General features: G+C 40.5%; 3 protein-coding genes across 8 annotated transcripts in view; 2 read left to right on the top strand and 1 right to left on the bottom strand.

Annotated features, from left to right (window-relative positions):
• The window catches only part of KIAA0319 (KIAA0319 ortholog), a 61,348-nt gene extending 47,386 nt beyond the window's left edge, over positions 1-13,962 (top strand). The window contains exons 15-21 of the mRNA XM_085051706.1: positions 934-1,072; positions 2,307-2,466; positions 3,795-3,937; positions 4,885-5,007; positions 6,449-6,539; positions 8,071-8,162; positions 8,921-13,962. Of these exons, the coding sequence (XP_084907832.1) occupies positions 934-1,072; positions 2,307-2,466; positions 3,795-3,937; positions 4,885-5,007; positions 6,449-6,539; positions 8,071-8,162; positions 8,921-9,099 (927 nt within the window). The 3' untranslated portion in view covers positions 9,100-13,962. The remainder of the gene's footprint in view (positions 1-933; positions 1,073-2,306; positions 2,467-3,794; positions 3,938-4,884; positions 5,008-6,448; positions 6,540-8,070; positions 8,163-8,920) is intronic.
• A 1,584-nt stretch (positions 13,963-15,546) lies between these two features.
• Positions 15,547-25,830, bottom strand: ALDH5A1 (aldehyde dehydrogenase 5 family member A1). Its single transcript, XM_085051707.1, has 10 exons — positions 25,505-25,830; positions 25,279-25,362; positions 24,192-24,362; positions 23,941-24,057; positions 23,407-23,550; positions 22,419-22,562; positions 20,950-21,108; positions 19,446-19,615; positions 18,649-18,707; positions 15,547-18,498 (listed from the first exon to the last, which is right to left on the bottom strand). The coding sequence occupies exons 1-10, from the start codon at positions 25,799-25,801 to the stop codon at positions 18,293-18,295; spliced, it is 1,551 nt and encodes a 516-aa protein (XP_084907833.1). The 5' UTR covers positions 25,802-25,830; the 3' UTR covers positions 15,547-18,292.
• Positions 25,831-26,395: 565 nt separating this feature from the next.
• Positions 26,396-27,744, top strand: part of GPLD1 (glycosylphosphatidylinositol specific phospholipase D1) — a 30,352-nt gene continuing 29,003 nt past the window's right edge. The window contains exon 1 of one of the 6 annotated variants that reach the window (XM_085051699.1): positions 26,396-27,579. In XM_085051699.1, coding sequence (XP_084907825.1) covers positions 27,483-27,579 — 97 coding nt within the window. In that variant the 5' untranslated portion in view covers positions 26,396-27,482. The remainder of the gene's footprint in view (positions 27,580-27,744) is intronic. The other 5 variants (XM_085051698.1, XM_085051704.1, XM_085051702.1 and 2 more) reach the window with 5 other exon arrangements.

The following is a 27,744-nucleotide window of genomic DNA, read 5'->3' as shown; positions in this document are numbered from 1 at the left end:
TAAGTAAGAGGACTGCAGAAATGCAGAGTTAGTTGGGAAAGACTTCAGACAGAAGAATAAAGCTGTGTCTCTTTAAGAATAATTGGTGATAGTATGAAGCTAATGTGTTAGAGAGAAAAAAATAATCTGAAATCCAGATATTCCAAAGAAGGAAGGGTCTGCAAAAAGAAGTGCCAATAAAGATTAAGGAATCCTGCCTGGTACCATATTAAGTAAAACATGAAGTTTAAGGAAAAAATGGTGTTTATCATTAGATATGTAGATACCTTGCCTGGCAGACGATGGTGAATAGCCTGGGCTATTAGGGCGATGGATTCTGCTCTCTGAGTGGGGCAGACAGCAGAAATACCTGATGATAAACTTCAGTTTATGTGTCAGCTAATTAAACTGGGATAACCTTTTTACCTATTTGCAAAAAGTCTTGTGGACAGCTTTTTTCCCTCAGGAAGACAGTGGCAAATCAGCAGGTACTGGGAGAGGAGAAAAAGCAAAATCATAAAGAAAACATCTAGAAGCAGTTCACATGAGGGTGTAAGAAATGAAGAGGTTTAGCTTAAATATAGCTGGCAGAGCTGATAGTTGAAAATACATTAACTCCAAGGAGAGAAAATTAGGAGTTCAGAAAGCAGAACCAGGATCCTGGAGTAAAATTGAGAAATAATAACATAACTGTCTTGGATGTTCAAGCAGATGTGTTTTTCAGATTGTCATCTGCTCTGTCTGGGACACTTTTAATGAAAATATCCATAGTGTGCAGACATCCTCATTAACCTTAATTTCCAAATTGTCATTACTGTGATATAAGCTATGGGTAGGTCACATTTGTCCCAAAGTCAAAGCAAGAATACACACCATCATACCAGATAGCAAACTTGATAATGAAACCTGCAGCTTTCTCTGAGGGTGTAACTATTCTGGACCTTGTTTTTGCAGGATGTGATCCATGGCTCAGACCACGAGGCAGTACTTCAACTAACTAATCTAGTGGAAGGAACCTATATTTTCCACTTGAAAGTGACGGATGCCAAGGGAGACTCAGATGTTGATTCAGCAACTGTTGAAGTGCGGCCTGGTATGACAATTAAAAGGTCATCAACATGTCGTGAATACCACATCTTTGTTCTCCTTTTCATTTACTTATTTAGATGTTGATGAGAATATCTCAGGTTAAAACACAGAGCAAACAGGTCTCTTCCTACCTTCTTACTGTTCTCTGAATAGGCCCAAGTGTGTTAAAAGGTGACATCAGGATTCTTTACTACTACAGTCGCCTTAGTTGGGAGCATAAATAAATAAAAATTATATCTACTAGTTAGTATTTTCATTAGGCTTTTGTTGCTTCTCATTCTTCGTAGTTTTTTTGTTTCTTTTTCTGGTTGTTAATTAGTCTGGACAATAGAAAGAGATGGGAGCTGAACATTAAATTTAGGTACAAATGCTTCAGTTTGATGATTGAAAGTGTGGCTTTGTTTTCCTTCTTTTATCCTGAAGGACAAAAACAATCCTCTAGAATTTCAGAGGGTTGTAAACTGTCTTTTCATGGTCTGATATTACTTGTTACATAGACTTGTTTTCAAATGCAGGTGAAATAGCTATATCATGGAAGTTGAAATCTTGGGAAAAGACTCTGAAATATTGGGTCTGTCAGAGATTTCTTGTTTGTCTGGCTCCTGTACAGTGGTTTTATTTTCCTCACTTTATTATTGAATGTAGTCATATTAATTGGACTGTGATTCTCATGGGATGTCTGTGAAGTTTGTTTTGTTTTCAAGCTACTCTAGAAGTTCAAGTACTATTTAACACACCCCTCAGTTTGTAAGGATAGGCAGGGTAAGCATACCTGATATTTCTCAAATTTACCATCCTCATTTAGACTTGCTTACAGTCTTCCATGTTACCATGCAATTCCATTTTTGGCTCCCTTTTCCTGGGTGGTAGTCAGCAGTAGGTAACTAGCAGGGAACTTGGTAATTGGACTTATCTAGTGCTTACCTCTGACTTTAAGATGGCAGCATTTAGGGGAGTAGAAGTTGCTTTTCTGCACAGAAACATGTAAATGCTGAAAGTGCACCCTGAAGTACTTCATTGATAAGAAGGGTTGCTATCTTAGGACCCCCCAGGTTTGTTTCAGAGAGAATGTGACCATGTAGGCTAAGTACTTCTGTAAGAACACAGAAGAGATAGCTTATCACTGATATGGGTCTTGTGCAGAAAACTATAGCATTAATAAATCCTTTCAAGTACTGCATGTTGCTGCTGAAATATTTGCCAGGCTCTGAAGGAATAGCATGTTGTTCTTCTGTCAGATCCCAAAAGGAGCGGTCTGGTGGAGCTGATCCTGCAGGTTAGAGTGGGACAGCTGAGTGAGCAGCAGAAGGACACTCTGGTGAGACAGCTGGCTGTATTGCTGAATGTTTTGGATTCAGATATCAAAGTTCAGAAGATACAAGCCTACTCAGATATAAGGTACAAAGATGTCCTGCTGTGCCAGAAAGACTTGTGGTTTTCTTTGCCTCTTTCACAGCTCATAATTCGTTGCAAAATAATCTTTCCAAAGATGACAAAAAATGCTATATTTCTCAACAGAATGTACTTTAAAAGGTGAATTTCTTCTGCAGTAGAAAATTCATGAAGTAAACTCCATGGAGGCTCAGAACTGTTTAAAAAAGAATCCATTTTTTTTCTGTATAGATTTTTTTTTCTTTAAAGAAAGTATATGCATACATATTTCAGTGTCTTTGTTCCATACAGTGCTGCTAATTTTTTTATGGAACAAGCACTTCCTTCCATACAGTGCTTGCTCCATCTAGCTATTTATGCTAGATGGAGTGAGATAAACTGATTTTTTTACAGTGAAGTAAGCATTCTATTTCAAGATAAGGTTCCATCTCTATTTGATCAAGCCTATTTTATTCCCCCTTTTTTTCCTACTTCTCCATGGTTTTGATATTCTTAATAATTAATAAACACTTCCCTGCACAGCTGGTGGTAAAAATCTATTTTTTGCAGAGAAAACTCCACAGTGGATTCTCTTAAGTGTGCTATTTTACTGTGAAGAAGAAATAATCCCTCTACTTGGTGTAGAGTGCTAGAGATGGTTGTGTGTACCCAGAGAAACTTCTCAACATGATTGGTAGAACCTGTTGACATGAGTTAGCTTTAAATTACTTCTTCTCAGCTACTTGCTAATTTAAAACCCATTTTGGTGTTTATTTAGCTCTCAGGGAACCTCTTAAAAACACACCATTTGGAAAATCTAGTATTTATATATATAGTATTTTTAATCACAGCTTTTCAAGTTAATGTGTTCCCTGAAGTGTCTGATACAGGATGAGATCAACTTAAAGTTATGGATGACTGAGCAGGGGGACTTCCACATGAAGTTCTCTGGATCTCTTGCTTCTGAGCTTTTTCTCCTGTTAAATTCAATTTCCTAAAGTGAGTGAAATTGCTTCGGTGTGTTTTGCAGCAGGCTCTACATGAGAGTGGAGAAAGCAAACGTACACTTCTTAAAGTAAAAGTCAGGAAGACCCAGGAGGGAATTGCATTTGCTTTTATTCTCACCTGTCTTCTGTGAAATTGAGAAGCGAGAAAACTGCTCGTGCTCCCAGCTCAGAATTATGATCAGTTGACTGATCCACGGACAGAGTTCTCTAATCTTTATCAGGGGTGACACTTGCTTTCCAGAAACAAAAAAAAAATCCTAAAGTCTGTACACCTTTGTACTTTATTGTTGAATGCCTGGCAAAAGCGATCTGTGACAGCAGTCCTGACCTTAGCTGTTCTTTCTACAGCACCGCAGTTGTGTTCTACGTGCAGAACGGCCATCCTTCCACGGTGATCAAGGCATCAGATGTTTCACGGACTCTGCATGTGCAGCTTTTGAAACAGAAGGCTGACTTCCTGCTTTTTAAGGTCCTGCGAGTTGACACGGCCGGTATGTTTTGGATTGTGCTTGCTCATCTCGAAACTTTGCAGGAATTTGGCTAATACAGCACCTGGAAAGAGTGCATGAAGTCCTCCTGTCTGCCCTCTGGTGTCTGGGCTTGCTGGGTGTAGCTTTACAAAAGATGATTTTGAGGACAATACTTATAATGCTTCATGATTTGTGGTAGGTGGACTGGTGCCAGTTACTTTTAAGGGACAATCTGTGCCAGCAGGCAAAAGCACATCTTAATCTGTTCTGCATTGGGAAGGCCTGTGGAATGAGGATAAACATACCTTACATACCATCTTTTCTTGGAAGATGGGCAAAACTTAATATAGCCATAAAATAAATATGTTTCATATCTCTGCTTCCTTCAGGGCTTTTAGAGTTCAGTAAATAGGCTTGTAATCTAACTTGTTCCTGTCTGCCTGTATCAGGCAAAATGGGTGATTGCTGTGTTATAACCTAGTCTTCTAATCTTTGCAATGTACACAGGCTGCTGGGGTTTCCTATAATGAACTCTTTTGCCCAAAAAGGTGCTTGAACTTCTCAGCTTATTTTAAGCTTCACTAGTAATGCTAACTCTTTATGATACTTATGTATTGCAGACACGACTTCTCCATAATTTAAAATCAGGACACAACAATTCAAATACAAGCAAAGTAAGCAGACTCTGGTCACAAAATAGTCATTGATAGTGTAGTAAATTCCATCTTTATTTACTGGTTGGAAAGGATTGTTGTTCTATTATAAATGTACTCTGATTATGTTCTTTCTCCTGACAGCCAGCAGTCTGCTAAACTGTAAATCTATTTGACATGTAACACCAAAGAAAGGGAGTTTGAAAAAAATATCAGTGTTATGAATCAGATGCTTTGCCACCAACCTAGTCTTACTTTAAGAGGTGACAACTTGTTCATTTACACAACTGACCCTATGTTTGGTTCTGTTCTTAGCCTGTCTTTTGAAATGCTCTGGACATGGGCACTGTGACCCCATAACAAAACGCTGCATTTGCTATCAGCTGTGGATGGAAAACTTGATTCATCGTTATCTAAATGATGGAGAGAGTAATTGTGGTGAGTTTGGGTGTTGTGGGATGTATTTCAAGAGTAACTTCTTGTCTTGTGAGACTGTTGGTTATTTGTTCTCAGAATGGGGAATACTTAGGAGGTAGATGCTGAGGAGAAACTAGAACAGTCTCTGTTTTCCAGCCCAGCAATACCTTTCTATAGAAAGATATTAGAATAATTTCTTGAAATGATGTCTTGACAGTAGTAGCCTAAATTTTAAAGAGAAACACTATCTGATGAAAAAAGTAGGAAAACTTGGGAGAGAGATTCTGCGAAAAATTAGGGCCAGTTGGAGTTGAATAACATGGGCACTGCAAAGCTTTTGAGTAGGATTGTTGCAAAGCTGTAAGAGAGGCAGCAACTTCAATTTCTCTGAGTGGGTGTTGGGTGCTTCTGTGCCAGAAGTATGATCTGATCTAAGCCAAGAAAAAACAGCAGTATTCTGGACTGACCAATACTGACCTTTAGAAACTCAGATTTTTAGCATGATTAATTCCACTGTTTCTTTCAGTTTGCCTGTTGCACCTGGGAAATGTAATTTAGTTTCACCAGGATTATCCTCTCTCTATTCTGTGGCACACCTAACTTATCAGCTAAGCCTCTCTATTTCAAAGAATTAATAATTAAATTTAAATTAAATTTGTCTTCTACTTAAGGTGAAATAACTCTCAACTTTCTTAGTACTATGCAGGCTTGGAGACATTTGCTGATCAAAGCAGTGATCTTCAAGTAAATCTATAGACATTTATAAGGAGCTTGGTACAAGCCCTTTAGTAACAATGGCCACATAATAAATAAAGACTAATGACATCTCAAGCCAGATGGTAGGTTTTGAGTCTGAGGCTGGGACCTCCTACAGCCCTGCCCTAATGCTGTATTGCTTCATAGTGTAACAATAATAATACTGAAAACTCTGAGTATACACATTGGAGTTCAAATTATTGCACATCTCTCTGTATCCTTTTCTGTTTTCCTGGATTTATAAATATAAGTGTGTATGTAGAAGGATCTATCTCCAATCAGCTCTTCTTTTAAAGCACTACTAAAAGGCCAGACCCAGAGTACACCTCTGTTTATTTCAGTTAGGAAATGATAACTGAGGTGGTAACCATGACCCTTTGCAGGACTGTCAGTTCCCATATAGACCTCAGGTATCTTCAGGGATGGTAAAAGGTATTTGAGAGAAAGAAATTTTTTGAATGTGCACTTCTAATCTTAAAGCTTAAAAATTTTTAAGAGTTCTACAAATATGTTGGTGCTGAGTTTTCTTACATTCCTGTTGCCACTCCCCATTCCTCAGGACTGGTTATTTTAGTAGAGTTGTATTAGAAGTTATTCTATTCATTTTCTTTACATTTTTAATATTCTATTACATTTTTAATATTCATTTACATTTTTAATATTCTATTCTTTGCTTTACAAAGCACTGTTGTGTTTCTTTTTTCAGAATGGAGTATACTCTATGTGACTGTATCTATTTTTATTTTGATTGTGGTCATGGTAGGGCTTGCCTGGTTCTGCATCTGCTGCTGCAAAAGGTACATGACTTGTGTTTCTTTTTGATGGGGTATATGCAAAAATTGCACACAGCTGCTACATTTTAGTCCAGAGCCTAGCAGTAGACCACTGGAGCTCATTTTGGACATGTGAGGAGCTTCCTGTAGCTGTTTCTGTAGATGTACATTTCTCTAGAAAAAAGGAATATCCATTTGCCTGTCTGTGCTCTTCTGCATTATGAAAACCAAAAAGCTGATGTTGAAGTATCCTTCATAGTAGGTGATAATGTTAAAATGCTGAGAGTATACTGCAGCTCTTCAGTCTCCTACTGAGTCCTGCACGTACTCCATGCTAAGAAAAAAATGGCACACCCTGAAAGGTCACTGATGCAGGAATGTGATCCATGGGAAAGGATCTTCTCCCAGTCTGGTGTCTCCCTTGGACAGGAAGAGTGGGTATGTGGGCTGCATGTGGCTTACAGGCAAGGAGTACTCTAATGATCTCAGCCATGCAGACTTCTTGTTTCCTCTTTCCTTTAACAGGAACATTCATGCTACTGAATGTTGTTTCCCTCTCTGCCTCCTCTCCAGTCTTTCCTAGTGAGCTGATAAGAAATTCTCTTTCAAGTGACAAGCCTCTGCAAGTTCTGTCACTAGAGCAAGTGTTTCTGCTGTGGCTCAAACAGCTCAGCAAATAGATAGCTTGTTCAGGTGTTAGCAAAAATAAAATGCTATCAAAATCTTTCTGAATTTTCATCTTTTTCTAGGGTGTCTTTGCAGTATGTAAAGGATGTGTGGGAGTCGATGCCAATTTTATTTTTATGGTTGAAGGAATAGTGATGTTAGTAGAAAACTTTAAATAGTAAAGTGTGTCCCGTTCCGCCCCCACGGTATGGGGTGGAGTCTCACAGGCTTGTGTGTATTGATTATTTAAGGGATTTTTTTTGTGAGTTCAGCTGCTACTGTCCTTTGTCCTCATGCGGCTTGTGCCTGGGAGTGAGAGCTGGTTGATATAGATCCATGCGAAAAAGAGGAGGGAATAACTGCATAGAACAGAATGGCAAGAGATTCCCTTTTCCTTCTGGAAACAACAGGAAAACGACACAATGTAGGGATTTGGCTGGAGTTTTGGAGGTTTTAAAGAGTTTGAGTCGCCAGATGAGGTCTGTAGAAGACTGTGGAGGGGAGGCCAAGGCTGGCTGTTGCTGTAATGCTGGCTGAGCAGTAAAGGTGACTTCTCCACTGTGAACTGTGGGGTCACTTGAATATTCATCTACTGTGTGTGTAGTTACTGTGTTGAAATTGAACAAACTATGGCTTAGGAGAGCAAGTCAATCTGCCTTGCTTTCCTCATCCTTCTGTATCAGAGAGAAAAAAAACTATACTGGCTTGTCCACATTGTACATCTGCCTTATTCAGGTATAAACTGGAACAACTGTTTTTAAGGGGAGGTGAGAAAGTACAATGACGTTCTGTATATTAGGGTATGTAACTATGTGTATGAAAAGGAAGAGGGAGCAGATTTATGTGTGTACATGAGAATTGAATGTCTTTTTGGTAACTATCTTTTTAGCAGGAAGAGGACAAAGATAAGAAAGAAAACAAAATATACCATCCTAGATAACATAGATGAACAGGAGAGAATGGAGCTACGGCCCAAATATGGTAAGTGCTATATGGCAGCCTAGGAAGTCATCCACCAAGCATGCAGCCAATGTGTTTGAATCGATACCTGTAGTCAGGAGGAGCCCAGAAGCTGGACTACAAGTGTGGGAATGGCAGAGACAGACAATGAACTGGTTGGGAGAGAATCAGTTAATTTCTTTAATAAAGCCTTGGGCTCAGTCTCTGCTCTGAGCTTCTGAGTTTATCTTAATTTAGAGCATTTAATTGTCCCACAGATTTTCTCCATGTAAGCTTTCTTCCTCTGCACATGCTTTAATTTGGAGCTGTTTTTGTTGCTGCAAAGCAGTTCCCTCCTGACCAGTAAGTGCCCTGTTAGACATCAGTAGACTTCAGCTGCTGTTCACATATATTTTAATTTATCTGACTTTCAGTTTTTAGCAGGGGAAATGTTCAAATCCAAGGAAATAAAATGGACAGCCTGATTTCCAGGTTCAAGCTATTAAAAATACATTGAGCATCTACTAAGATAATCTAGTCGTTTCAGATTTAAGTACATATATTCACATTTCAGAGTGATCATATGTATTTAAACTGATGGACCTGCAGTGAAGTCATAAGAGTATCAGAAACAGTACATGGTACTTCCTAAGAGAGTTTTTCTTTTGCTGTATCCTATTACATTGCATTGCAGAGAATGTTTCCTCTTACCTTTCATATTGCAGCAGGGGAGAAGACGGTTAGGAGTTACTAAAAACCCGAACCTTTCTAATGAGTTTGTTCTGCTTTTTTATTGTCAGGTATAAAACACAGAAGTACAGAACACAACTCCAGTCTGATGGTCTCTGAGTCAGAGTTTGACAGTGATCAGGACACTATCTTCAGCAGAGAAAAGATTGAAAGAGAGAATTCTAGAACACTTATAAATGGATCCATCAGAAATGGAGTTTCCTTCAACTACAGCTCCAAAGACAGATAACTGAATGAGGGTAAAAGCACAGAATATGCTGGTGCAACACATCTGAAACATGTTGGCCCACCTCTGTTTTTCCAGAACCAAAAGCTTCTTATTACATCAACTAACTGCAGATTAAAGGGTAAATTTCTAGCACAGATAGGAAAGGCGGAAGGAGGGAGAAAAGATTAGATAGTCAGCTAACTCCTCTTGTCACCATTATAGAAACAAGAAAAAGCACATCTTATTTCTTGCATGTTCTGTGCTGAATATTTGAACTTCAGAAGGCCTTTTTTTCTATACCATCGCTACAAAACTAGACAGGGCTCTTACGCTACAAGCTGTGGTAACTAACAATGGCATACAGATTCATATCATGCTCTCTTTAGGAAGTGGCATGATTTACAACAGCAAAAGCCAATATGGATGAAGTCCCCTACAACTATAGAGAGCAGTATGTAGCCACAGGCTCCATCCTAATTTTCAGTTGAGGATGGAAACACAAAGAATATTTTTTGTGCATTGTGTTTATCCAACTGTACTTTGTGACTTCCTTTTCTAGGGTAGTGTTGATTGGGTGAAAACATTATTGTTTTCAGAGAAAGTTAACACTTAGCAGTTGCACTGAATCATCTGTAATGTACCATGGTATATCTGTGTCCTGGAGGATGCAACATTCCCTGTATTCACATAGAAGGTGTGGTGTCTGTAGGGAAATCCAGCCTTAGGTTGCTTCTGTAATGATCAAGTTGCTTTGGCTCTGCCATGTCCATCTGAGAAACTGTAGCACCTGATGTGATGTGCCTTCAGAAGCATTTTGCGCATCCCAAACAACTTTTTTTAGATCACTTTGAGGAGCTCTGGACCTTTTAAGACTGAAAGCTCAGCTGAGATGGGTTTTCATCTGTCAGCATCAGTGCTCAATTAAAGACTTGAGCCAGGCACTTGTGTAGTGAAATGTTTATGGCAAATACCCTGTGTGGAGCAGGAGGTTCAATGTACCTTCATTGTCATGGGAATTGGTACTGAGCAATGTTTTAGCTTGAACATTAGATTGTTTGACTTTTTCGTCTCTGGCTGTTCAGTGACTGGATGTGTTGGCCTTAAGAGATCCTTTTAGGTGTTTGGCAAGGGTAGGTGTATTGAAGTTCTGATATTCTTGTTCACAGTCTCGGTAATTTTTTCACAGCCTAGGCTTTGAAATTGTGCCCCCAATACTACTCTTGAAATCTCAAACTGAAGACCTGACTTTTATACATAAGCCTCACTTGTAGGGGCATCTGTGTCAGTGCTACTGTTTAGCTGACATCAGCTTTCCTGGGGGTCCTCTACTGGCCTGAGATGAAGGAATGATGTGTTTTGATGGAGAAAACATTCCTCTGGGAGCATTTTTGAAGAGGGTTTTTTTAAAATGTTTTTGTTTGATTGTTTGGGTTTTTTTTTAATCCAGGGGTAGAGAACTCATTCTCAGAGGATGGAGCAGTATAGAGATCAAAGGGAACAGTGTAGAAGAGTCAGGGAGGGGACATAGCCCATCTCCATCATGAGGAATAAAGCAGTGGAGAATTTTGTGGCTTTCTCCATCCTTTCATAGAAGTCTGACACATCAGAGTAGCTGCGTTGAACACTGTGGCTTCTGTGCTTCTCTTGTTAATGGACTTGGACAACAGTCAGAACTGTCCAGGCTGGGAGGAATCAATGGCCAAGAGTTGCAGTAACATAGCATGTTCATAACTTGTGCCATACCTTTGATTCTCAAATGCAGTCAGCCACAGTCCCTAAGACTACTAATGCAGCACTGAGGAGTATTTACCCGGTGTCCAGCCCGGTATTTTTCTGGAGATTTTTGTGTGGTTGCAGGAGTCATCGTGGTGAGAGAGGCTGTGAATAGCTAAAAAGGGCTAATACAGCTGTTGTCTATGTTTTTTGCATATGCACCAGCAAAGTGCTGTATGAATGGTATGATTTGCTTTCTTCAGAAACCAAGTTTCAACTCTGTGTATGGGGGGATTAGGCTATTTCTTGAAACAAATTTTCTTTATCACACTCTCCCTCTTGAGAGTGTGTGTGTATATGTGTATATATATTTTTAAATAACCTGGTCAAGCAAGAGCAGCTTCTGATGTCTTTCAGTTCCTGCTCTAGATGTATTAACATAATAAAAGCAGTGTTCACTTTAAAGCATTCCTGAAGAAAGTTAAGGCCCACTCAAAATACTAATTTATTTTTTCCTTTGAAGTCCAAATGTTGGGCTTAATCCATTCTGAACAATTTCACAGAATGTTCTAGCAGGAATCATTTTCTTGGAAACATGCATTTTTAAACAAGCAATCAAGTTGCTTAAACAATTTCAAGTGTGTATGTGCCGTTCTGCCATTGATGCTTCTGCTAAATCCTGTCTCCAGTGTGCCTTTATCTATAAGCTTACCTTCTAGGACATGTCAGTGCAGTCAACAGCATCTGTCAGTTTTGTGAAATTAGTCACTTTTGTCTTTGGGGTTTATGTTTTTATTAAAGCCAGTGCTGAAGCCTAGGATGTTGTTCTTTCAAAGTATTAAAATATTTTTTTTTTCAAAACAAACAAACCAACCATACCAAAATTACAAACTGATTCTCCAGTAAAACAACTCCAGGAATCATAAACCTGCATTCCTTAATGCTGCAGAATGCCCCGGGCTATGCCCCTGCCCATGGAAGCACACTGGTGGGCTCAGATCTTTGGATCACTGGTAAGTACATGTGCCATGAGAACATATGCATGATTTGGCTAAGTGTTTCTCACTCTAACAAATAAGAAGTATTATACCAATTTCTCATTGTATGGGCCCTAGCAAGTGGAAGTTGCTTAGCAAATTCAATTCTCTGGATGATACTTTGACATCTTTGTTGCTAAGAGTATTTTAGCTATGTTTTCAAAGTTGAATACAGTTTAAATTTTTTTCTGCTACTTCTGATTCTACTAGTTTGATTATTTTAGCTGCTTGGAAGGAGAAGTTATTCCTCTTACTGTGAGAGCAGGCTTGCTTTTAATGTATGGAACTTGCACAGAAGCTGAAAGCCATAACTTCTGGCTTTGTGAATTTGTGGTATCATGTTTATGTCACTTGGCCAAGCATGTTTGTGTTAGGAATTCAGGAGAGCCTTGCAGCAAGCCTTGTATCTTGATTCAGTATAATTGTTATTTCTAAAACCATTGACTTCTTGCAGAATGTGAGGTCATACCATTAGTGAAAGGGTCAGAAAACTTGCTGTTATGGTACAAACACAGTGACAGAATTCTGATTCTAACCCTTTGGTTATTAAAGCAAGTTCTCTGTCCTTGCATTTACTTCTGCACACTGTTTTCGTTCACATACAGAAAGCGTACTGGCAGCTAATTTGTATAATAGGGATGGGGCTATTCTCAAAAGACTCATCTGTGCTGAAAAGCAGAGGAGTCCAGATGGAGTTTGTCCTGTGTGGCTCAGTCTACTGAAAATAAAGAATAATTGTTTGGCGCTGCTAAGATACTGCCTCTTGTTGAAGGCACACAGTATGGTGATACTTACAGTGCCTCATTGCCTTGAAGTGAAAGCACTGGATTTTCATTTGCATCTTGGTCTTACACGCACAAGCAGGGATTGTCCAGCTGTGTAAAAGTACTGCCTTTGTTTGCATTTTAAGGAACGAGTCTGTTTTGGAAGAAAACTTCCTAAGCGTTAAACAGGTTCGGGACCCAAGTGTAGCATTCAATGCAGTACATACACAGCATGAAATTGCCATGGCTGTGAACAGGTAATTGTCTTGTGGATTTAATTTTCGTAACCAAAATGGTACTGCAGTATGAAGAAAAATTTACCTTGGCAAATCTGTTGAGATCCACATCCAAGTTCCCTGTCCTATGGTTCAATCTGTCATATTAACTAGAGAAAAAGAGCAAAATGCAAACAGTCTAATTATGGAGAATTGTTTATTTACATAGGGGAGAAAATAGGTTATTCTTGTTTTGTGTGTAAGAATAGATTATCAGCTCTGTCCTTTTAGGTAAACAGCTCTTACTCTCCCTCTGTCAGATGCATCAGATATAAGTACTGTTCAAGCCTCTGTTTAGTGCTGTCAGCTGTTTGGCTTATATGATGTCAGTTTTCCTTTTCTAGGTCTTCTGTGGGCAAACAGAAATACACACACATGCAAGGAATTTAACAGTGAGAGAGTGAGTGCATGCTTGTGTTCTCTGTGCTGGTGCAAACTTTCCTTAGATAGTCTGATATTCTTTAAATAATTGAGTTCTTAGGCAAATGTTCTATTCCTGCTTTCAACCTCAAGTGAAACTATTTTGCCCCCCGGTGTACTGGTAATAGGCAATAGTCAGATGAAGATTCGGGATGGTAGTAATAAAATGACAGTAAGTGTAGTCTTCTGCCATTTATGTGAGGTTTGAGAGAGGAAAACATTCCTCCAGGAGAAGGGAAATGGGATAGAGGTGAATTAGTTTCTTAACATCAATTTTTGCTTATCAGGGATCCCTAACTAGAATATTAATCCCACACTTCTGCAGCAAAGAAAAACCCATTTCATGTACCTTCTATGTCCTGAACTCCCCAAGGCAAAGGAGGGAAATATAAAGTTTAGAAATAAAATTTTGAGAAGGAAGCAGCAAAGGCAAATGATTTTTGCACAGGCTATGAATCAAGTGCAGATGAGCTGCACATTTGTATTTTGTCTCTATATGAAAGCACTTCTCCCTGTGGGTGAATGAGTGAGCTATTACAGAATTTATATTAGGAATCTGTTTCTAGAAAATGTTATTTATTGCAAATGCTATTGTATTGTAACCGGAACCATTTCTGAGCTTAAATTACTACATTTATGTAACTATTAATAAAGTTTTCTCTTTCCTTTTAGAAATTTGTCAGGTACTCTTTTGGGCATGTTATTCTGTATTGGACTCAACACTCAGGCTAGGCTAATAGCCATATGTTGTATACCATAGCTTATGTCTGTACTCAAACATAAAAGCAGTGCAGAGGCTGATTCCTTCCCTTCCTACTGACAGGAGCATCTTTTTCTAGAGAGGTGACACAATTCAGTACATCAGAGAGCAGGAAAAAAATTTAATTTACTGCACTTCACTATAGGTTTTCATGTGCTGCTTGTCCTTGGTTTAATTGGCTGTGTGTAAGCAATCACTGGCTGTCATGCCAAGCATGGTGGTTTCACCAGTTTTGTGGCTTACTCTGTAACAGATTCCATGCTTGAGAGTGTGTCAGTGCAAGGCTGCTTGGCAGTAATCAGAGATACAATGTGCAACATAACCCAAAATATGCCACTAGAGAGGGGCAGGTTACGCTGCTTGTTTCTGAACTGGAAAAGAAAATTCCTTCCATCATGGTGTATTAAGTGTGTGCTAAACAGTGATAATAAAGGGTGCTATGAGATACAAGTGTCTTTCTGTAAGGAAAAAAATCATTCACCGTGAAAGCAACTTTTTAAATCTGTTTGGATACATGGTGCCACAGTCCAGGTGGTACCTCAGACATTCATACTGGATTACAAGGGAATACTGGCAGCTGAGTGAGATGATGTGTCCTTTGTTGAAGGATGGAATCTGCCCCTTTGCTATTGCACTATACATTTTGGTAATAACAGTGGCATACCCCCATCCCTGTGAATAGGTGGTGCAACAGAAAATAATATAAATAATTCCATAGCAACTTCAGCCACTTGTGCTAAGCAGCTTTGGCACTCACTGATAAAGTCAATAAACTACCAGCTTTTCTCAAGGTTGTTCTTGGAAGGACCTAAGCAGGAAGTGTTGATATGGAAACACTTTAAACAAGTGCTAAAATGTAACTTAGAGCTTCTGAACACTACACTGAAATCTTCCTTAAGATAGCTAAGTTGTTAATATCTAGCAGAACAGGTAAACATAGTTTCCTGAGAGCTTGTTACCCAGAGAAGACAAGCAGTGGGGGGGTGTCAAACAGCAGTTTAAAGAGTAACTTAAGAAAATAAAATGGAAATTGGCTGTGACTATGTCAAATTGGAAATTAAAAGAGAGTGTCTCAGGCTTCAAGACTCTATTAACTACATAGAAATAAAAGAGCTCCCAAAACTATTTTAAATCTTCTTTAATGAAATAAAGAATTATGCAAGTAATCACACCACAAAAGCAGGGAAGACACTGATCTACAAAATCTGTCTTGTGGTAAAATGTTTGATTCAGCATAAAAGGCTGGCATACAAAACAACTGATTGCATATTACTATGCCCAAGTAGTCTCATCTATTTGATTTAAATTCAAGGGACTGCAATTGGGTGTACCAAAACCTTACACCATATGAACATGTGGATGCAAAGAAGTGGTGTCTTTTATAGAGATAAAGCTGTCAGAACAAAATCTTCTGTACAAATCTGAGAGACTGAACCTAATGTGGCTGCTGTCAATTTGTCAATTCAGCATTGAATAAGGTAATAAAACACAAAAACCAGTGCTTTCAAAGAAGTTATTTATTAACTGAAAACATTTTTCATCACGGTTTTAATATCCAGAAATTGCTAAACTATCACAAGTGCAATCAACACAACTGAGGTGTGAGAATTCAAGTAAGTCTTTTGTTGAAGAATCACAGCTTTTGCTATGAAGACAACTTTGATTATAACTGATGTAGACTTTACTCACATGAGGGTATTATGCTGAAATCCAACCACAATCCAATCTAGACAAAGTTTCTTACAAGCATTAATTATTGTTTGTGCTTGTTATCAGGCATAGTAAAAGGTATTATTAGCTAAAAAAGTAAATACTCATTAAAAGTGCTAAAAAAAAGTAAACATTCATTAAAAGTGCTATTATCAGAAAAGACATTAAAATTTTAAATGTACTAATGCATCAGATCAGTAACTGTGCAGTGAAGAGAGCAAGGGTTGAAGAATTTATCCTCCAACTGCACTGTCCCAAGAAGTACACTCACATTAAATACTGCACTGTCATACAGCTGTAAATAAGATGATTTTAATTTTGACCTTATACTGTAGTTCACAGACAGACAGAACTGCAATTTCAGTGGCAGATATTCTGCCTGTGTACAATACCTGTAACTATGCCTGCATCATTTTGTTGTGGGATCCAGGAACCAAGGCATGACCTTTTTCTACCAAGGTATTTTTTCCAATTAGAAATAAACACATGTTGGTAGCCAAGGCTGGCAAAGAGCTTCCTCTTCCACAACACTGTATATCCCAAATTCAGGCAGCCTGTGCACTCAGTAGTGTAATCTTAGAAGTTGGGTGTAAGACAGTTTCTTGCAACTAGTGTAGAAATAGGCCATCCTTTTGTGTTTTTGACAACAAGCACAGATAACAGTACTAAGTCCTCACTACCACAAATGTGTGGGTTTGGTGCATTGGGAATTACTGGAAGGGCAGTAAGTGCCCTTTAACTGCCCTGCGGTTGGCATGATGCCCACAGTACAGACAGATAATGTGCTCCAGACCCACCTGGTCTCAACTGCTACACAAATGCAACCATAAAAAAGTATTTAAAAGTAAGAAGTAGCAGTCAATGCTACTCAATGTGTGCTTTAAAAAGAACCCTTTGAAACTCAGTTTCAGCTTGCTTTCCCTCCTTCCCCAAGTCTTGTGTTACCTGGTACCTCTTTGCCTGATAGGATAAAATATCTTAAAATATTCCATTTTGTAGGGTACATTCATTACTTTATAGGAAGAAGGGCTCTGTTGCCTTCTTTTATTTATTTTTACTAATGAACACAAGAAACAAAATTTATTCCACTTAACTTCAGTGCTGATTTATTCACCAAATTAACACTGCAAATTTTTTAAAGTGCTTTGTTTGACTGCTATTAAAATATTGTTTAAACAACATTGTTCATTTCATACTAAGGAAGCCTTACAGCATCTTTTGAAGATGACAGAATAGCGAGGTGATCTGTTGAAGTCTCACCTCTAACCACTACCATTTAAATCTTTATTAGGTCACAAATTAGCCATGTTCAAAAGTTTTTAAACCTTCTTCCCTAATGGACACTCACCCGTGTAACCACAAATCCAATTCAAGACACAAAGCCCACAGGGATGCATATCTGCTCCTATTCTTTGAAGGGGGTGAGTAATGTTGCTTTAGACACTGAGCAACATTTACCTCAGGGACTGTACTTCTACCCAAGGAGAGTCATGGTATTTTCATGGAAGGGAGGGAGTTTATCTGTATCATCATGTCACCACTTGTACCTTCTTCACACAGCCCTTATAGTGTCCCCTTACAATTCTGTCAACTATTCCTGTAAGTATCCTATCTTCTTCCTGCTACTCACTAAGCCAGCAACTCCTTGTCCTGGACTGTCCTGTTCCTAGGACTGCTAGGGCTAAAAGGCATCAAACAAGGGCCATATTTCATCCTAGGCATGCAAGCTGTTAGGCACAAATTACATCTCTTTGCTCAAAAACCTAAAGCTGAACAGGCAGCAGCCCTGCAGTCAGCATTAACAGTGCTGAAAAAGCTGTCTGTTTGGCTATGTGGATGCCTAGATCTAGCTAAAAACAATTCCTCACCTTTTGTAAGCAGCAGATTCTCCCACAATTTAAGAAAAACAAAACAAAACCAAAAAAACCCAAAACAAAAAAACACAAACAAAAAAAAAAAAAACAACAAAAACCCACCAAAAAATAAGCTCCCCAAAAAACAAACAAAAAAGCCCCAACAAAACAAAACAAACAAACAAACAAACAAAAAAACCCAAATTAAAAAAGACACCCTTGCTTCTAAAGGTCACATAACCACTGAGTATTTACACAAAATTCTAAAGGGAGACTGCCATCACAAAGCCTCCCATATCCACACTGAAACACTAAAGGTAGTAAAAAATGATGGTCTAGTTTCCCTTTGCAATAGGTTATAATCTGATTTCAGTATGCACAAGTCTCCAAGTTCACCCAATTACACAGGGATAATCCAAGAATAATAAATGTACATCCCTACTCATTACTAAAAATAATGGATATTGTGATCACATTGCTAAAATCTGGATGTATAAACAAAGACAATGTGAAAACATTTAGCAGCACAAAATATTGTAAACATTTCTGTACACACACAGGACAGGGTGGATTAGTACTCAAGAAGGTAGAAGTTGCATTCATATGTATTTCTGGCTCAAGAAGCTAATTAAAACTACAGCACTCTTTTCTAAGACATTGGGATTGTGCTGTTTGAAGGCTTTTATAACCCTCCAAAGCAGACATATTTTATTTCTAAGTACTCATCAATGCCATATTTTGAACCTTCTCGCCCTAAGCCAGACTCCTTTATGCCACCAAAAGGACACTCCACTGATGAGATTATGCCTTCATTAACACCAACCATTCCAACTTCCAGCTGTTCTGAGACTCTCCAGATCTGCGCTGGATCCTGGGAGTAGAAATATCCTGTCATGTAGACACAGAAATACAGGAATGAAAATCACTAAGAACAATTGCAGAAGACTGTGAAAAAGACACTGACATTCAAAATCATCATCCCATAACACTAAATCTCACAAAACCACAGAAATACACTTATCTGACAGATAGGCATACCTGCTAAACCCACATTAACTGCATTTGCTATGGCAACAGCTTCTGCTTCAGTCTCAAATCTGTCAGTAGAAAAGAGAAAAAATTGAGGCTTGTAGTTCACCTACTGTCTTGCTGACTTACTGATAACGATTAGTCTTACCAGGAATTAAAAAGTCAATTTATTTTTCCTAAAAGTGTACATTAAAAATCTAATTTAACTTTCATTTTGAAACACTAAAATGTCTACCTCTTAATTTAAACTGCAGTTAAGTAGTTAAGATTGCCTTTATCCTCCCTAGGTCGCTGGATGGTAGCTGAACCATTTACTTCACATGGGTTAGCCTACCTATTTCCCCAACTACACAGCACTCTCAAATCTGAGAGACAGCTATGTTTTTCCATCACATCCAACTGCTCTGCACAAAGGCAGGGAAGGCTTTAAGGAGAACAGACAGCTCTAAGTCATACTCTGTCACAAAAGCTTAGGACTAGCAAATCACATGACAAACTCAGAAGTCCTGTCTCCTATTTCATACCACAGTTCATGAAGCTGATGAAGGTTTTGCTGCTACCCACCCTTGCTTAACTATTGAGACACTTCAATTTTCAAAAAGTTGCAGAAATGCTGAAATCAGGTCAAGAGAAAGAAACAAATGAACCACATATCCAAAGTACGTTTTCAAATGTGTACCCCAGTCTTTTTACAAGACTGGTGTGATCATACAAAAATAGTTGTTTCAAACTGTCTTTCAGATCTTGTTTATTAAAATAATCTTTCCTTGTTTGTTAATTTTAATCTGTAAAATCAGTAATCTTACTTGATAACTGCTGCTAAAGGGCCAAATGTCTCCTCTTGGGTGCAAAGCATTTTTGTTGTAACATTACTAAGTAATGTTGGCTCAAAGAAATTCTTCCCCAAGCTGTGTCGTTTCCCTCCAGTCACAATAGATGCTCCTTGAGAAACTGCATCCTTAATGTGTTTCTCTACCTGAGGTGTGCATAATAAAAATCTTAAAGTCAGCATTTAAGAATGAGCAATCATACATTTCCCATTGAAGAAATAATACTCTTCAATACTAAAGAGAAAATTTTGAAGAGAGGTTTACACTTTGCAGAGGATCATTTGCAATATTATCTAATTTCTCTTCAATTCTTGTTTCTTACAGTCTGACATAATTTCAGAGGGATAAATTATGAATGTGGCCCCCAGCCCACTTTTCTGTTGAAATTAAAGGACAATGCCTAATGTGAGAAAAAGTCTTTGCAGGACTAAAAACGGTATCATATATCAGTGATCAAGCATTATGAAAACAGAAGTACATGACTACCATGGAAAGAGAAACAACTTTCAAGATGGAACTGGCAAGAACATTTTCCTACATCTACAGTTCTACCTACCCCCTACATTTACAATCCATCTAAAGACAAGAAAGTAATAAAAAAACTAAAGTAGCAATCTCCACCTAGAATACTGTTCTTTGAAATTACAGAAATTACAGAAAGTGAGTATATACAGTGCTTGTTTATTTGTATATATAATTGTATGTGATACACACACCACACTTTGGTGATGCACAAAGGGAAGGCATGAAGAAATTCAAGGACTGGATCCTCTGTCTCCCAAATAACTGAGTGTTTTCCCATTCATTATACAGGGAAAGAAGCTGGCAGCACTCATGTATAATGGATTCAAACCAAGCCTGCATACAACTGAGCAGCAATATCTTACAAAGTATGAGACATTTGACTTAACAATATTTAACCTTAGGAATGGTGAAGTATTATAAAAGATGTGATTTACTAGAATTTAAAAAAAATATATATATTCCTGGAGTTGCAGGTCACCCCAAACAGAAGACCCAAACCATGCATGTGAAGTTTCAAGTGATTACAACATCCAGAGTTCTGGTATTTTCAATTCCAATTAATTATTCTGCCTAGATTTTTCCAAAAAGTAGCACTGTTCTTCAAAGGAAATTGTCAATCACAGTACTTCAGAACTGCAGGATCACCATACAGCTCTCACAGTGTATCCAACTTCAGTGAACAGTCTTGAGAACAGCTAGGAAGTAATCAGGAGGAATCAGTGTCTCCTAAAGGAGGCCTTTCTTCCCCTTTATCAAAACAGAAGGATGATGCATGAACTGTCCACATCTCTTTGTCTATATGAACACATGGACTTGGGGGACAGAACACACTTCCAGTCACATGACAAATATATTCTAATAAAACAAGTGAAAAAAAGTGAAACATAAGTGTAAAGTTATTTTATGGATCATAGAAAGAAAATTAAGATGTTAAAAATGAAATATTTATTTATACCTTCTCCACTGCTTTTTCATTTATTAGTGGTCCTTGGGTAGTTTTTGCATCAAATCCATTTCCAACATGTAGTTCTTTCTGTATAGCTTTAGCAAACTTTTCCACAAATTCATCATGAATTCCCTTTTGCACCAGGAAACGGTTTGTGCAAACACAGGTCTGAAAACAAACACAGTAAGACAGAATTCCAGTAGTTTATATTGTATTTAATCTATCCATTAATGCATTCTGGCCTTCATGCCACAGAATTAGGTTACTAGACTGATGTCCCCTGCCTTTCCTCCCTCATCCTAAGCTGTTACCTAGCTATGCCATTTCTTTCATCACCCATTTCACTTTAGAAATACAACTTCAAAACAAGCTGTCAGTGGGTGTGTGAAATATGTCACACCGCTAAGTTGCTTACGCTGGGGAAATGTTTTGTGGACTCAGATACATGGATCAATCAAGGTCAAAAAGCTGCATGAAATGCCATCTAACTAGACTTCAGAATGCTGGACTGAGCAGCAGAAACTCAAATCACACTTAATGGTCTGGGGTCTTTTTCTCTAACTCCTTTATTACTTGAGTTTGCTTTCTTCCTGGAAGTTGTTTCTAACTGCTTTCAACGGTCTATTTATTTGTGCTACCCCATTACTCTGACTGCACCCTATTTTGATTGCTACAGTATGTGAACAGTAACAGCTACTTATCCTTCTCTATAGCAGCAGAGGTGTCTTTTATGTTACATCTTGTCCAGTCTGGGTCTGATCCCTTACTAGTCCTTGTCCAGTTTCATTTCCTTTCTTTATCCCCAAGATTAGTCATGTCTTCTTCTTATGTCATTCAAGCAAAGTTTCCCCCATCAAATGACCTCCCAAACCCCCTGAAAATGTTTTGCTTCTCAAAAGCTGAAGTTCATCCACTTCGCGTTCACGTGTACCTAATGAGGCTGGAACAGTCTCCACACAGCCCTTCTCAGCTGACTGTTCTGGAAAGTGATGCTCTTAAATTTTTTTTACTCTAAATGAAACACATTTGAAGCAAAGCACAACTGCGTCTTGTCTATCAATTTTTTAAAGCTACTCATTGTGGAAAAAACTATCTGTGAGTGTCTTAACAGACTGAAGCAAGATGGTGTCTTTCACAGCTCTAGCTCTCCAATGAATGTAATGTTAACAAAGCATAGGACAAAATGCCTTACCACTTCTCAAGCTCTTGTAAGGGGTGGTCCTAGTGAACCTCATCTTCTCTAACAGCGATGTTACTGACTGTCATGTATGTTGTGAAAATATATGGGATTTTAGTGTTGCTATTCAGACTTGCTGGTAACTGGCTTCAGTGCCCAGAGCTATGTGTGAGTCCAGAACCTTTCTCTTCACAATGAAGTGTTCCATGGTTTCTTTTTACATAAAGTAGCTTATTTACAGCTTAAACTATATGTACAGCTCTTCATTGTCTAGAAACAAGGACAAGAAGATTATTCTCACCTGCCCTGAGTTTCTATATTTAGAAGCAAGGGCTCCTGCGACAGCACGGTCCACATTGGCACTGTCAAACACGATAAAAGGAGCATGTCCTCCAAGCTCCATGGAAACTCTCTTCACAGTACCAGCTGCTTGTTTCAGCAAGATCTGTAGGCAACAGAGGAGACACAGATATCTGTACCTTACCAGATGTGAACAGTGGAATCATGGATGCAAGGCAATGAAAAATGAACTCTGGCAAGGAAATAATTGCATCTTCGCTACAATGCTAGACCATCTCCTATGACAAAACTGAATTTCCTTCATTCTGGCTAAGGACTAATGCAGAGAAAGATTTTGATCAACTTAACATCAGGTCAAGCTTCTATACAGTAATATTGTCACCTTTTCTTGTTTGCTTGTTCTTTTTTGATAATAAAATCTTGACTACTCTTACAAAAGTTTTCCAAGATCAGACAGAATTTGGTATTATGACCTGCCTTGATGCCAGATTTTTTCTTCATTCTGCATACAGCCATCCCAGAAAACTCTGTCATTTTGTAGCCACACCAGAGTTTTAGTGATTCAATTCGAGATGGCAACAAGATTGCTTATTGACTAAGGTTGAGAGCAGAGATTCCAGGGCGTGACTTCTCTAAAACTTTCTCTCAACTGCAGGAGCCATTCTTGAATGGTACCTGTGAAACTCAGTTTCAGTGTTCTTATCAGTAAGTTTTGTCACCTTATGATATAAACCAAGGACATCTTGTACAGAACTGTTCATATTATAGTTTAATAAAGGGCAGTTATCAAGAAGTTGCAGACAAGCATCCTTCCGTGAAGTACTGACACTAAGACATATAAGCAGTATCTCAAGAGGTACACAATTATTTGGACAATCTGTGTACAGTAGCCAGAAAAGAAGGCTCTGTATAAAGGCACAAACTTTCCCCCTACCTTTCTAGTATAACCACAGTAATAATCTTCAAGGATATTCTGTCCACGTATGTACCTTTCCTGTTGCTGTAGAGCCAGTAAAAGATATTTTGGATACCAATGGATCAGTGCATAGAACTTCCCCTACAGCTGCTGCCTGTTTTCTGGAACAAGGGACAACATTATACACTCCTGCTGGGATTCCAGCCTGGTTTGCAAGCTGCAACAGAAGAAAAACAGAACTTTCGTTATTGGTGCATGCAGTAAACAGTCTGTAGGTCAATGGAAGACAAAAGGGCTTAGCACAACTAGGAACAGGTGCCACAATGTCAAGAGAGCAGCTTTGCTCTGGTTTAAGCTGTCTGTTCAAAAGAACCAAATTAAGAATACAACGACATTTCATGTATCAAAATGGCCCAGTCCATTTTGAGGGTCTAGACCGTATTAGAGGCAATGTACAAAGATTCTCACTGAACTAAAACACCTGCATCAAGTCAGTTTGTCCTTTCTTCCCATATGAAGCTGGCCAGAGCTACCTTCCAAGCCCATCTGACTCCCCGTTTACAGTGTCAGTCCATCACTGAGGTAAAGCTTAGCACTGAAAGCTCACCTCCCCAAGAGATAATGCTGATAAAGGTGTGTCCTCTGCAGGTTTCACTACCACTGTACAGCCAGCTGCCAGAGCTGCACCAACCTTCCGGGTAATCATAGCGCTGGGAAAATTCCACTAGGAAGAGAGAAAAAAATATAATCAAAGTTGGGAAAATTTTGCCTCCTGTTTTTGCAGAAGTAACTAACATTTCAAGCTGTGGGCTGAACTGAAAACCTTCAGGTGACTCAGAAGAGTTCAGCTATGCTTACTGGGGTTATAATGGCTGCCACTCCTACTGGCTGCTTCAGCACCAGGACTCTTCTGTCTTTTGCAGATGCTGGAATAACATCACCATAAATCCGTCGAGCCTCCTCCGCAAACCACTCCAGAAATGAGGCTGAATACATGATTTCACCCTGTGCTTCTTTCAGAGGCTTCCCCTTTGATTAAATCAGATTGAAAATATATTACAAGTGGCAAACAGAAGCAATATAAACAAATTCAAGTAATTTTGGAGTTTCTCCTTTTCAGAGTACTTTATGATCCCCTCCCTATGACATACACTGCGATCTCCAAAATAGTTGTGTGGATTCAATATACCATCATTTTATAGTTGATATTTTGTGTGCTGTGCCTGGATTCATACCTGCCTAGGGCAAGGAAGAAGAATAGCAAATGCAGTATGCATTTATTTACAAACTCCGAGTTAGATGCTATTACCACTCTGAAGAAAGACACAAATCATGGCAAAACAGTTACAAGTTTATGCCAGGGTCACTTGTTTGGGGAGTATTGCTTTGGACTGTCCCCACGTCTGATACCATGGACTAAATGACCATTGAGCAGCTGTGACAGCACAGAGGAGCTGCTGAAGTATCTTCCAGCAAGGTTTTATCCAAAAATTCACCAGTTTGTTAGCTCCCAGACTACTCAGTGATATAGACCAAAGCAGAGTGTATGAATCCAGCTTGGAGACTTGCATCGTTTTTCCCAGTCAGAAACATTTCTGCCAGGAGGGCCATGCTTTAGGTAGATGTGTGCTTTTGCATGCCATGAAGCACAAAGCAGGTCTGGTTTCCGCTGGTTAGGTACTACTGTCATGAAACCAACTCACTTTATGTATGTCCGGAGGAGGAATGTTTGAAACGCTATCCACTGACCTAGCAGAGCAATGCACTCACACAGTATGCCCAAAGTTATTAGAAAGGACATGGTGGCTAACTGGTGAAGTGCGCAGGAAGAGTCTTGAGGGCTGTCAGTTTCACTTGATGCCACTGTTCGCCTGCCTGTGTTGGGTTTCCCAGCGCAGGGCCAGCGCAGGGCAGTGCCCGTGCTCATCCCCGCCGCCCTACTCACGCTCTCGGCCGTGATGATCCGCGCCAGCTCCTCCTTGTTCTCCACCATCAGCTCGTACCATCTACGGAGGCGCGCGCTCCTCTCCTGGGGCGAGGGAGAGACAAGGCTGCCGTGGCCGCTGCAAGCAGCGACGGGGAAGCGAGGCCCCGGGAGACCGGACCGGACCGGACCGGACCGGACCAGACCGCCCCGGGGCCCCCTCACCGCCACCCCGGCGGCCGCTCACCTTGGCGGGGAGGCGGCCCCAGGCGGCGCCAGCTTCGTGGGCGGCCCGCACGGCCGCCCGCGCCTCGGCCGGCCCGCAGTCGGACACCCGGCCCAGCTCATCGCCGCTGGCCGGGTCCTGCACGGGGAAAGCGGCGGCCGTCTCCACCCACCGGCCGCCCACCAGGCCGCCCCGGCGCACCAGGGCGGCGGGCAGGGCCCGGCTGGCGGCCCGCGCCGGCCCCGGGCAGAAGGGCGCGGGGCGCAGCAGGAGGCGGCGGCGGGCGGCGGCGGCGCCCCGCGGCAGGAGGGTGGCCATGGCCGCGCTGCGGCGACAGGCGGCGGGCCCCGGCACGGCCCCGGCACGGCCCCGGCACGGCCGCCCGCGCCGCCCCGGAGGAGGAGCTGCCGAGGGGCCGGGCCAGAAGCGGCGTCTCGCCGGGGCACGGCGGCGGGCGGCACCCGGGCAGGGGTGGGGGCGTAGCGGGGGGAAGTGGGGGCGGGAGTGAGGGGGTTTCTGGTTCCCGCAGCTCTCTTTCCTGCGCCACATCGAGACCGCCGCTTTGTAGGGAGAAGGGAGGCTTAGAATCATGGAGGATCCTGTGTTGGAAGGCGCCCACAGGGATCATCGAAGTCTGTCGCTGTTGTGCCACTAGCAGAGAAGAAGACCCGGATTCTCAGCGTGGCATAGAAAAGAGAGCTTTATTATTTTGATTCCAACTTATATAGACTTTTCAGAGGTCACCCAGATTGGTCAGTCAGAAACCTCCCCCTAGGCCTGATTGGCCAGGCCTGAACTGTCCAAATCTCGAGACACTGTTTTAATAACATCCAAACTTTATCTTTGTTTATAAAACACAGGAGGAAGTTCTCACGGGAAAGACCTGTGCTAGCCACCGAAGTCCAGCTCCTGGCCCCGCACAGGACACCCCAAGAGCCACAACATGTACCTGAGGGCGTTGTCGAAATGTTTCTTTAACTCTGTCAGGCTGGTGCTGTGACCACTTCCTTGGGGAGCCTGTTCCAGTGCCCAACTACCCTCTGGGTGAAAAACCCTTTCCCTAATACCCAACCAAACCTCTCCTGACACAGCTTTATGCCATGCCTTCAGGTTCTGTCACTGATCACCGCAGAGAGCAGATCAGTGCTTGCCCCTCCTCTTCCCTTCCTGAGGAATTTGGAGACTTCGATAAGATCTCCCCTCAGCCTCCTCCAGGCCAACTTGCGCTTGGCTGCAGGAGCACCGGCCCATTGGAGCCTGTGGGCTGCTGGTTCCCATGGCAGCTGGTCAGCCACTGGCACAAGGGCCATGCAAAGCCCCTGCCCAGTGCCACCATCTTGCTGTGGACTGGCGTGGCTGTGTCACCTGCATGAAGGGTGGCTGGGAAACACAGGGTGCCCAGCCCCTGCAGCCAGAAGTTCATAGTAGGATGCTTGGCAGGAGTGCTTCCATGAGTCCCACACGTATCAGCTGGGCTTTCAATACAGATCATAAGACCCAGACTTCAGTGTGCAATGTCCTATCAGCTCACCAAAGGTGGTGAATTTATATCAACTTCAACTCAGGGGCTAGTGTCGTTCTGTTGATACTGCTTTGGCAATTGACTTTAATTACTTTTGTGAAATGGGATGTATCTGTTTTAAAGCAAGCACACCACGAGCTGGACAAATTGTGAAAGGACGCTCTCGAACCATGCTGCTGTATTAAACAGAAATCTCACTGCTGCTGTGCAGTGATGTACCGATTACATTGCTCAGATACTAAAGATATTACAGAATTCAAGTGGGGGAACACCCATAGGTTATTTCTTTCTCTATATAAGTTACATTATTTGCAGTAAAAGAAAGCATTGCAATAAAATAGCCTTTCACATTTGGCAGTTGTTTACTTGCTGTGTCAGCAATATGTGTGAGAGAAAAGGCATGCTCCGTAACCCGCATTTCAAAGGTCACAGTGCTACTGCTCCAGGCTTCTGCAAACCACAGTTAGACCCAGCATCATGGTTGGTCTGAAGATTTGGTCTCTCTTGCTAGTTATACTTTACCATTTTTGTCAAAGATGTATCCCCTGTGGAATTTCAACACATGTTAAAATAGGTAAGACATATTCAAAATTAATCTTCTTGTGTTTTGAATTGCTTGTGGAGAGAAGTAAATTTGGATTCAGCTGTAAAGCAGAGAGGAAATAATGTTAAAGTAATGAGCAGTCTACAGCATGTTAATAATGTGAATAACAGGATAAATGAATAGTTTGATTTTGGA

The sequence above is a fragment of the Lichenostomus cassidix genome, chromosome 2, assembly GCF_008360975.1.
Source record: "Lichenostomus cassidix isolate B80296 chromosome 2, HeHo_3.0, whole genome shotgun sequence".
NCBI classification, from domain to species: Eukaryota; Metazoa; Chordata; class Aves; order Passeriformes; family Meliphagidae; genus Lichenostomus; species Lichenostomus cassidix.
The sequence above is the reverse complement of the archived record's forward strand: the minus strand, read 5'-3'. Positions and strand labels throughout refer to the sequence as shown.

What these genes read in the sequence shown, in the direction of transcription:
- ALDH5A1 (XM_085051707.1), bottom strand. Translation starts at nt 25,801, where the DNA reads ATGGCCACCCTCCTGCCGCGGGGCGCCGCCGCCGCCCGCCGCCGCCTC. An exon ending in TGGCAGCCATTATAACCCCA is followed by an intron (nt 24,058 to 24,191) that starts GTAAGCATAGCT and finishes CTCTCTTCCTAG; the next exon opens with TGGAATTTTCCCAGCGCTAT. An exon ending in AATATAGAAACTCAGGGCAG is followed by an intron (nt 21,109 to 22,418) that starts GTGAGAATAATC and finishes GTTTGTTTTCAG; the next exon opens with ACCTGTGTTTGCACAAACCG.